The sequence below is a fragment of the Archocentrus centrarchus genome, chromosome 24, assembly GCF_007364275.1.
Source record: "Archocentrus centrarchus isolate MPI-CPG fArcCen1 chromosome 24, fArcCen1, whole genome shotgun sequence".
Lineage (NCBI taxonomy): Eukaryota > Metazoa > Chordata > Actinopteri > Cichliformes > Cichlidae > Archocentrus > Archocentrus centrarchus.
In genome coordinates, this window is record NC_044369.1 from 1,626,624 (window position 1) to 1,638,041 (window position 11,418).

General features: G+C 43.6%; 2 protein-coding genes across 5 annotated transcripts in view; both read left to right on the forward strand.

The window, feature by feature from the left end:
* Positions 1-989, forward strand: part of filip1b (filamin A interacting protein 1b) — a 44,782-nt gene extending 43,793 nt beyond the window's left edge. For all 4 annotated transcript variants that reach the window (XM_030722096.1, XM_030722097.1, XM_030722099.1 and 1 more), the window contains one exon: positions 642-989. In XM_030722096.1, the coding sequence (XP_030577956.1) occupies positions 642-842 (201 nt within the window). In that variant the 3' untranslated portion in view covers positions 843-989. The remainder of the gene's footprint in view (positions 1-641) is intronic.
* A 5,357-nt stretch (positions 990-6,346) lies between these two features.
* On the forward strand, positions 6,347-10,692 carry LOC115774572 (uncharacterized). The gene is made up of 4 exons (XM_030721923.1): positions 6,347-6,539; positions 7,048-8,020; positions 10,317-10,418; positions 10,559-10,692. Exons 2-4 carry the CDS (start codon positions 7,048-7,050, stop codon positions 10,690-10,692), a joined length of 1,209 nt encoding a protein of 402 aa, XP_030577783.1. The 5' UTR covers positions 6,347-6,539.
* Positions 10,693-11,418: the final 726 nt, after the last annotated feature.

An 11,418-nucleotide genomic window follows, 5' to 3' on the forward strand; every position in this document is an offset into this window, starting at 1 on the left:
GTGTGTTTGAGTGCAGCCAAACACTGGTGAGACATAAACGGCACTTTTCACTCCCTTAAATATGCATAACTTTAAACCTCCGTGCTGCACCTTAAACCTAAACGGGCACGTTAGTTTTTGTTATTTACTACACAGACCAAAACTGTCTTTTTAAAACCACCTTAAAACATGTTTATTTCTGCTGTGAAATTTGACATTTTAACATGGGAGTCTATGGGAACTGACTCACTGTTGGAGTCAGCCTCAAGTGGCCAGTACAGGAACTGCAGTTTTTTGGTAGTTCAGTTTTAGCTTTCTGGTTCAGCACCGGCTGCAGTTCATTATGATGACTGTAATGTTTTGTTCTTGCAGAAATGGTAAAGTTATTGCAAAGCAGCAGAAAATGTAGAGCATGCAGAGTACTGACAGTTTCCAGCGGTTATTTTCTGCAGCCACCAGGTGGAGGGTTTTTTAATTCATTCATTCATTATTTCCTCAAGTGATCCGTCGTCACTCAGTCCACTGATTGTGGATCAGCGCTAACCAAATCCACGCTTACTGAGGAGCTCACATTCTCCTTCACATCTGTAACAGTGAAATCAATAAACCGATTAAAGGATGATTTTCTGTGTCTCAGGTTCTTTGTTTGTTTTCCCCCTCAGCCCAGTGCAGACGTGCAGTCCAGTCGGAGCGCCGCCACCCGGATCCCCGTGTCAAAAGGTATGAAACCAAGCGGCAAAGCGGTCCTGGGTGTGTCCACGGTGACCAGGTTAGAGTCCCGGGCCGAGAGCCAGGCGATGAAAATCGAGCTGAGGAAGCCGACAGCGTGCAGCGCGGCCTCTGCGGCACCAGGAAAGAGCTGAGGGCGAGTTCATCACTACATATAAGATGCAGACCACATCTGTGTGCATACGGACTGCGTGACGGCACCTTCTACAGCTTAGCTTTACAGACGTCATTTCATGTGCTGCCAAACGCGTATTCAGATAATATTCATGCCGTTTGAACGGCCGGTTGATTGCATGAGAAAGCTCTGCTGACCCGATTAACTCCATCTCGCTGCTCCCCGGTAGACGGTTCAGATTTTTAATGTCCACATTTATATTTTTATAGCATGTTTATTTCAGCACAGCTCGGGGAGGTTTCCTGTTACTGAGGCACTGACTGTGAATTGTTTGTGACGAACACCAAAATAAAAACTATTTATCTCTGAACCAAGGACGGCTTTGCTTCATAATTTCCATTTTTATGACCGTGTGGAGTCCCTGCTGTGCAACCATGAAAACTAATTTTATGTATGGAAGCAAAAATTCATTTCATAAAAGATGTCTGCTGCAGAGTTTGTACACCAGAGGGTTTTTTAAATCCTGGGTTTTTTAGCTTACAGGTAAAGTTTACCAGCTTGAACTGAATTACATGTGTAAATGTGAGCGGGGGGGGGGGGGGGGGGGGGGGCAGACACATGTGGACTGCTCAGTCTGGGAAGGAAATAAAAAGATTGAACTTTAGACTCATAAAATAAAATGCATTAAAATGCAGCAACAGTCACAGCAGAAACGTCCAGTCAGCTGAGCCCAAATCCAGCAGACCTGATCAGCTGCAGCCGTCTGTGACTCCTGTAAATAAAAGCAGCTGCACCCCTGACCTGGGGGGGTTGTTAATCTCTCATAGACCTGTTTGTAATCAGAGGAGTCGCCCTCTGCTGGTCATTATTAAGAATGCAGGTTTCCACATTAGCTTCACACTTCACAGTCTGAACCTGTGTCCTTCCTTAAAGCTCCTACATCGCCCTCTTGTGGACAAGTGTTAAAAAAAACTGATCACATTTAGAAACCTGACATCTCTAATCTGGCAGCAGCAGCAGCCTCACACGCCCTCTGATGATTGTCTCACTGCAGACTGAATTATGTGCAGGCCGTGTTTTCTGAAAGGAGACGTGGAGAGGGGGGAAACTCTGCTGCTACTTAATTAGGGTGTAGCAGGACAACAGAGAGTGTGAGATCCTGCTGATGTAAAGAGAAATGAGGATGATGGCAGGCAGGGGCGCAGCTATATACTTTCTGAGGTGTATGCGGACACATTTTTAGCCCCCCCCCCCGGGATGGGGTGTTAATGCTAATTAGCAAGCTAATACTAACCGCTAAAAGCTGCTCCCGCTTGTGTAGGCCCCTTCATTGAGTGAAGGGGCCTACACCTGTAACCAGAAAGCACATCTAAAGCCTAATCACAGTCTTTGTGAACCTGTAGTTACATTTCTCGAGGTTCATGTCATTTTTCTTGAAGGCCTTTCACAGCTCCACTGGTGCTGAAAACTAATGTTTGACTATGGCTTTCTGAATACAACTATCGACTATTTTAGGAATCGAGTATTGTATCGATTATTCCATCAATTAATCAAGTAATCGGATAAGAAATAATTTTTCGTACTATCAATTCATCTGCACATTTTAACTTCCGTACTTTTCTCTATGTCATGTGTGTCAGACTCAAGGTCTGCGGGCCACTTCCGGCCCACGATCTAATTTTATACGGCCAGCAAGATGATTTCATATAGTTATTATTAATAACCCGCGGGTAAATGTGCTCCCCCCACTTATACTACAAATTCCACGCACTGCAGCAGCTGCCGGCAGGCCAAGAACTGTGTGCTAACCTGTTTTCCCTATTGCCGATTGATCAGTGATCAGCGGATAAAACATCGGTCAGCACTTTTTACAGTGACATTTAAGCTGCCTGACTCCCCAAAAATGACCCAACGAAAAGTGGAAAACAGGGATTTTCCAAACAGGTGGGAGGCAAAAGACCTGAACGCTGACATCGGAGGTAAACCATCTGTCTCTTTTCCTCACTTGCGCTGCGTGGAAAAGAGCGGATTGGTGGGACAGATACGGAAAAGATGAAGAGGAGACCTGCACAGGTGAGCTGACAGTGCATCACTGCGTCACACAGCAGGAAACGCTGCAGCAAAGTCCTGAAGACAGAACGCGTCACAAACACCGAAACACAGACAGGGAACTTTATAAGAGGCAAAGGTTTAAATCGCGGCAGTTTCAGTCTTTTCTGGAGTAGTTTCTGAATTTGGTGACGCGCCTTATTACACAGGTGCGATGAGCTGCCTGAGGAAATCTGTCAGTTCATAGAAAGTGAAGGAAAAGCCTCAGCAGGGCCCCGGGATGAAAGGTGGCTGAGAGTCGACTTTTCTCATGAAGCATCATAATGCGTCCCTGCAGCTTTGGGGACTGGACCGCGTGATTACGAGTCTTCACCGCTGTGTTTGCAGCTGCGCTATTTGCTGATAAACTGGACACACTGCGCAGTTTATGCAGCGTTTTTCCGACTGTGAAGTGCAGAAATTCACATTACAGTTTGTACCTGAAAAATTTGCAACTTTTCATCAGTTTGAAATATATTCATTTTTCCTAATGTGATTTTTGAAGAATAATATATTTTTATATTTTATTTAATTTGTTGAGGAAAAATCTGCTGTATTCTGGCCAGTCAAATTTATTTTACTGATTTAAATAATTATTTTTAATCCTGTTCGGCCCGCGGCTCAGAATGTGTCTTCAATTTTGGCCCGTCCTGCGACTGACAGCCCTGCTCTGTGTGAAACAAACAGCGTGGATGGAGCAGCTACCCCAGTTCAAACCCCTGGGGTTTTGGACTGTGGGGTGGCTGTAGCTCAGTAGGTAGAGCAGGTCACCTACAGCGGTTCGAATCCTGGCTACTCCGGGCTACATGCCAATGTATCCTTGGGCAAGATACTTAACCCCAAGTTGCTCTCCGACTGTTCTGTCGGAGTATGAATGCGTGTGAATGTTAGGTAATTAAAAGCACTTAGCTTTGTAAAAATGGAAGTGCTTGTATGAATGGGAGTGCATGGGTGAATGCAAACAGGTTGTATAAGCGCTTTGAGTGCTCTGACTGAGTAGAAAAGCGTTATATAAGAACTAGTCCATTTACCATTTACCATTTTTGACCAGGATATGTCCTTCAATATTAAACAAACAAATATGTAGGACCGCTTTTTTGCATTTGCGCATTATTTCTAAAATTAGAAACATCCTTTCTCAGAGTGATGCTGAAAAGCTCATTCATGCATTTATTACTTCTAGGCTGGATTATTGTAATTCATTATTATCAGGCTGTCCTAAAAGCTTCCTGAAAAGCCTTCAGCTGATCAAAAATGCTGCAGCTAGAGTACTGACAGGGACTAGAAAGAGAGAGCAGATTTCTCACATATTGGCTTCTCTTCATTGGCTCCCTGTTAAATCTAGAATAGAATTTAAAATCTTTCTCATCACCTACAAGGTCTTGAATAATCAGGCCCCATCTTATCTCAAAGACCTCATAGTACCATATCACCCCAACAGAGCACTTCTCTCTCAGACTGCTGGCTTACTTGTGGTTCCTAGGATACTTAAGAGTAGAATGGGAGGCAGAGCCTTCAGCTTTCAGGCGCCTCTTCTGTGGAACCAGCTTCCAGCTTGGATTCGGGAGACAGACACCCTCTCTATTTTTAAGATTAGGCTTAAACCTTTCCTTTATGATCAAGCTTATAGTTAGGGCTGGATCAGGTGACCCTGAACCCTCCCTTAGTTATGCTGCTATAGACCTAGTCTGCTGGGGGGTTCACATAATGCACTGTTTCTTCTCATTCACCTTATTTACTTTGTTTATACTCCACTCTGCATTTAATCATTAATTGATATTAATCTCTGGCTCTCTTCCACAGCATGTCTTTCTCTCCCCTCAGCCCAACCGGTCGCGGCAGATGACCCCCCCTCCCTGAGCCTGGTTCTGCTGGAGGTTTCTTCCTGTTAAAAGGGAGTTTTTCCTTTCCACTGTCGCCAAGTGCCGCTCATAGGGGGTCGTTTTGACTGTTGGGTTTTCTCTGTATTATTGTAGGGTCTTTACCCACAATACAAAGCGCCTTGAGGCGACAGTTTGTTGTGATTTGGCGCTATATAAATAAAATTGAATTGAATTGAATTGAATTGAATTGCTTTGGTCTGAGCGCACTGTCTCAGTAACGGCTCCGACAGACTGCACTAAAACAGCTGCTGCAGTGTTTTTGTTGAAAAACTGGGGGCTGCATGAGAGTAGAAAATTGCTGTGGGGCCATTTTTAATTGCTAATCAGGGATTAAAGCATAAAAATATTCTGACGGAGACACTTGATACTGTGGGGGGGGGGCACCAAACAATCGCACAAACGAAACCACAATAGTGTGATTACCACCAGATTGTGGTTATAGTGATGTTCTGGTGGCTACAGCTGATTTAAGGAAAAAATAGCAGCTGACGTTCTCTGCACAGCCAGTAAAACCACACAGACTATGGAGGCGTGGAAAAAACTTGTCAGTGATGATCATGCCTGAAATTTTCATTCGATCTTCGTTTTTCTTCTTACTTCTCCTCATTCATGCTGGCTGTCATTTCAATTTCTGCAGCCGTGAAATCAAGTGCGCATGACCTTAGGGATATCAAATGTGCACACTGTGAACTTTCCCTGGACTGTGGTAGATTGTAACTTGCAGTGAAATAATAGAGGCGCAAGTAGCGATAAAAGCAGCGATCTACCCGGTGCGGAGTCCGCGGGGCTCCTGTTTGCTGAATGCAGACACAGCAGAGCTCCGAAAGTGAAGCGTCTCAGCCCGGCGGCGCCTTGCGATCAACCGCTAGAACACTACACACACGCACAAAACGCACCATCCGCATCCTCTCAACGTTTACTGTGTTCATATGTGTAGATCACTTATTCATGGACTTATAAAATACAAGACTTCTATGGCATAACTTACCGACTGTCTTTAAATGGGACAGGCTGAACGGGATCATGAAAATCATAGCTGGGCTGAGCTGGTCGTGCCAGCGCCCTGCTGCAGAGCAGCTGGGAGCAGGCCGGCCACCACACTTTCTAACAACTAACAATCATTCACAGCACCGACTCATCTGACAGCATCTCTCAGATAGTCTCAGGATACGTCTGACCATCAGTCCAACCCAACTCCATTCACTTTACACATACATAAAGTGAATATACACAGTTAAACCGCATGAACTCAACCACACTGACTGACTGTGTGCTTGATAAAGTGCAATAATATTAATAAGTGACCGTGTGCGGACTTTCAATTCCGGCCGGTACCTGAGCTGAAGATCGTAAAACGACTAATTCACAAAGTCCGAGTGAACAAACAGCGGGGTTAGCTCAGAGAGCGCACTGTGATTGGATGGAAGATGGACGACTGGGAGGAGCCCGAGAGGCGGGTGCGTAGCACGCGCACGTACGCATGCGCAGGCACGTCGAACATATGGAATGTTCACGTCACAAAATCAAAGAGATAGAATGTAACGTTTGAAGTTTAAAAGGCGGTTTCAGATTCTAAACCTTTGAACACAACTCAGACCTCTCAGCTGCTGCAAAGACGTTTCGTGGCTGCAAGAACCAAATAGTTGGAAACAACCTGGAAAACGTGGAAAACAGTTGTAAAGAAACGGACTACATTGTTGGAAAAGCTGAAATACTCTGTAAAACTCACATCCACACAGAATAAGGTAAAACGAACAAAACCAGTTGTGCATTTCTTTCATCTCTATATTTTGATAGATGAATTTTATTTGTAATGCAGAGTTCTGCAGTCGAGGCTGTAGGAGAGGAAAAACATCTTTGGAGAGACAAAAAGTGAACAAAAACAGCCTCAATATATTTAGAAGTACAAATGAACTTTATGAAATAACTTAATAACTTTAATGCTTTGCCTAGACCCACATTACATAGATCAAATTTGTCCCATATTGTTTAATGTTAGAATATCAAATTTAATGAAAACACTGTGGGACTGCCTCCTCCTTTATCTGGGCCACTGTTGCCAACTTGTGTAAGAAAACTCGGCTGTCTCAAAGGTTGATAAAAGCTGACAGGTGTGCACATATATGTATATTATCTGATCTATTTGGATGCAGCCAGCTTTTAAATTTGGTTAACAGTGATTATTTCAAAGTCCCATGGCAGAACTTTTTGCTGATGTGTCATAAATACCTAAAAATCCGATTGTCTTTCTAGATGCCAGGAGAAATGGGAGAAGAGGTTTGCATGCATTTAAAGTTGCCCCTGGTGACTCCCGAATCCCTTGAGGTGGCATGCCCGCGCTGTAACTGCGAGGAGTGCTGGTGTGCTGACCCCGAGGACGCTGAACACGTCGAGCAGCACAGCACAGAAATGTTAGGATTAAGTGACTGTTCATCAGAGAGTTCAGACTGCATGGAGGATTTGGATCCTGAACCAGCTCCACAGCATTCTGATCACTCAGAATCACATCACTTCACAAGTGCTTCTTCACATCCTCCCTGTCCTGAGTACCTGATCAACGGGACCTTTGTTACTGTGGTTCTTGCCAAGTTGGTTGAACACATTGCTGCTAACACCAGATCATCCATACTAAACGTGGATCTTGATCAGTTAGTGTACGGTGTTACAAGGAGGACCATGGGCATGCTGACATTTGCTCTCCCACAAAGGGTTCACAGCCTGCACATCTCCATCTACAAAAAACTGTGCCAGATATTTGGATCAAAATATGTGCTGCAGGCTCTGATGGAAGCAGGCGATGAAGAATTTGAGTTAGAGGTTTCTAAGACTTTAATATCAGTGCTCAAAAAGTCTAAGACCTCTAAGAACACTTTCAATCCCGGGACCCTTTCTCCAGTTCCTGAGATTCAAACTCCAGAACCTGACGGTGAAAACTGGAGTGGAAAAGCTTCTCCACTTCCCGAGATTGAAACTCCAGAGCCTGACGGTGAAGAATGGAGTGGAAAAGCTTCTCTGGTTCCCGAGATTGAAACTCCAGAGCCTGACGGTGAAGACTGGAGTGGAAAAGCTTCTCCACTTCCCGAGATTGAAACTCCAGAGCCTGATGGTGAAGAATGGAGTGGAAAAGCTTCTCCGGTTCCTGAGATTCAAACTCCAGAACCTGACGGTGAAGACTGGAGTGGAAAAGCTTCTCCTGTTCCTGAGGGTGAAACTCCAGAGCCTGACGGTGAAGACTGGAGTGGAAAAGCTTCTCTGGTTCCTGAGAATCAGACATCAGAAGCTCAGAGAGAAGAAAAGAGAGAACAAACATCGCCCTCACGTCCAAAAAGATCACTGGGCAGAACTATCAGGAAGAAGCTTTCACGCTGGGCTTCTCGTGTTGTGAATTTCTTTAATGACGGCCTGGACAGTGAAATTCACAGGCTTGACTTTTCAGTCACATCTCCAGTTTGGACAAACCCTCTTCTTTAGTGTCCAAAACAGTTTTACATTTTTTCAGTGAGAGTACCAACTTTTCTCACCCCCCAACCAGTCGCGGCAGATGACTGCCCCTCCCTGAGCCCGGTTCTGCCGGAGGTTTCTTCCTGTTTAAGGGAGTTTTTCCTTCCCACTGTCGCCAAGTGCTTGCTCACAGGGGGTCGTTTTGATTGTTGGGGTTTTTTCTTATATTGTTGGGTCCTTTGCCTGACAATATAAAGGTTCAATTTGATGCTACACACAGTACCAGTGACTGGTACTGTGTGTATATATACAGCATCACATTGAACCATAAGCACTGCTGTGTTTCTGTGGGGCTCACTGGAGGAAGGCTGGGGGGTATTTTACTTCCTCAGCCTCTCTCTGGTGTTCAGTCTGCATGTTCTCCCCATGATCCTGGGTTTCTCCCATGAAACTCAAAAAAGTCAAAAACTAATTGAAAATAAAACTAATTGGAATTGAATTTCAATGTCCTTTTTCTTTCCTTTGCCTCTTTTATAAGTGTTTAAGCTGCTGTATGTTTTACACAGTATCAGCAGAGGTTCAGTCATATTTGATTCATTTGCACCAACTCAGCCAGACTCACGGTGCTCAGTTCCACTTAAACATGCTGGTCGATAGTTTTTCATTTCAGGTCACAATTATTCTGTTTTGTTTGTAATCAAATAAATAAGGGGTTAATAATTCTAGCAGTTCTGTGCAAAAGTCTTTGACTCATTTATTTATACTAGCAAACCCCCGTGCCACACCGGAGACACACGGATCATATAAACACACACACACACTACGATCATTACAGTATGAGGCTATGATACATTATCTTGTGACATCATAATAATCTGACATTGGAATAACATGTACTGACCTTCCAATGTCCAAGTGTCAAATGTACAAATACATACACGACTGTGGGATTTGTATGAAATATTTATTGATGCCATATAGATGTTGGCACTCACAGTACCCCAGGCAACGATGATGCAAAATTTCATCAAGATCGGTCCAGTCGTCTTGGAGGAAATATGAACAGTACAAACATACATACACATGCTGTGATCATTACAGTATGATTTTGCTGGGAAAATGGAAACAGGTGCAGTTATTTATTGAAATGAACAAACATGAAATACAGAATATAAGAGTTTGCACCCTGCCTCTCTGCCTGTGACAGCTGGGAAAGGTTACAGATATACTTTATTGGCCTAAAGTTGGAAATTCTTTAGTCAAAATGTTTTTTAAAAATTAAAGTTAAAAACCACAAACATGCAACACACAGCATAAATAAGCAGATATCATAAGGCTTAAATATGTTTGTGGCTCTAGATTAAAGTTTTGTGACCCACACAAACTGAACGTGGACTGCTCACTGCTTCTGTGAAAATACATTTAATCCTTAAAATCCAAAGTCACTAAAACTTGATTAAACCACTGTCTGAATAACTTTTGGAAATGAAGTTGCAAAATAAGGCAGCAGGGTGGCTTAGCATGGGGAATGTAATCACAGGATTCAACATGATTCTTCTTTATATGAAAACTGAAGTAAAGTCATTCTAAACAATATTCATGTCATTAACATATGATAGACTTCATTTATGATGAGAATAATGCAGGACTCACAGTGCTGCTAAATACTCTGAAGCCTACTAGAGTAACAACTGAGTCATTCAGAAGGAGGTTGTTGGTGCAGCACCCTCTTTGTGACTGATTTAAAGTAGCAACAATCAGCAACCTCCAGGAAGTACTCACCAACCAGCTGGGAAATATAGAGGCTAAATCTACAGTAATCTACAGAAATTTGAATGATAGCTGAGTCCTTGGGTACCTTAAGTGACTGTGAAACATTAGCAAGAAAGTGGAAGAACGAGCAGAAAGTCTTTTTATATTTTTACGTGCAGTTAAACATATTCAGCCGAGGCGTTCAGAGCAGTTTCAATTCTCACATTTGCTAAATGTGAGAGAAATTTGACTTTTTTAGCTGTTTCCCATTTGCCAAATGGTGCAGAGTAGACACCGCTATCATATCCACAACATGTGCTTCTTTGCAGCCGAGACAGAGGCTCTGCTGCTGCTGCTGCTGCTGGCGGCTGTAGCAGCCCTCGGACTGCGTTCTCCATCTGTGAGCCAGGAGGTGGCGCCATCCTTCGCAGGTAGTTGATAAACCTGCAGAGATGAGGCAAACTTAAAACTTACATTTGAGGTTATTGAGGAAGAAGAAGCTGCTTTAGATGTTAGTGTGGAAATCCTTTTATCTCAGCTACAACATACTGTTTCTTCTTGGGCACCTCAGACTCATACAGGCTCTGCAGGCTCTCAAAGTTGAAGTCCCCAAAGCCAGTGGAAGGTCTGACCCTGGTAACGGCTGACCTGAACCTTCTACCGGCTCAGTGTGAGGATGGCGGTGCTGGCATCGCCACCTTCTGAGGCAACGTGGGCACAAGCCTCTGCACCCACCTCCTCTGTGCCCTTTGACCTGTAGCCTCCCTGCCGAGGCCCAATGGCCTGGGCCACGTTGGAGGCCTGGAGCATGAGGGTCCCATTGGGGGTCCTCCTAAATTTAGGATGCTCCATCTAATTAGAAGACAAAAGTACGACTGCAGGAGCGCTTCAGGATCATTCAGGAAGCTGCCAAATGTGTGAGATTAAATACTGGGATTAAAGTGAAAGTTCAAACTCACTTTTACTTTCAAAAACTGGTGAAACTGAGAGGAGAAAACAGTGAGTGAGAATCACACTCACATCTTCTCATTTCACTCATTTTCTAAACAAGCTATAAGCTGACAGCTGCAGACGTGATGGAGTTTGGCCGTGATAAAACAGAGAAAAACAGCAAATGTTCTCCTAAGAGGGGCTAAAACTGACAGTTTATTTAATAAACAGTTTAAGCAGTAGGAGAATATAAACTGTACTTATTTTTCAGATATTTTTCTTACTTTATTTGCTTCTTCTGATGGACCCGCTCACAATCATTCAGTAACTCTAATTCATTTATGAAGCACATTTAAAAATGGCTGACTATGTCCAAAAGACAAAATGGATAGAAATACAGTAGATAAAGGAATAATCAAAGTAAAATACACACAGGGCCGGATCTAATAGTAGTAATAATAATAAACTAATAATGCTGAGGGGAGTCTTCTTTAAATCAAC

Bases quoted from the DNA above. Each gene is read 5' to 3' on its own strand.
- LOC115774572 (XM_030721923.1), top strand. From the start codon at position 7,048: ATGCCAGGAGAAATGGGAGAAGAGGTTTGCATGCATTTAAAGTTGCCC. The intron at 8,021-10,316 runs GTGAAGACTGGA...GCTTCTTTGCAG, and splicing joins TGAAACTCCAGAGCCTGACG to CCGAGACAGAGGCTCTGCTG. The intron at 10,419-10,558 runs GTAGTTGATAAA...TGGGCACCTCAG, and splicing joins GGTGGCGCCATCCTTCGCAG to ACTCATACAGGCTCTGCAGG.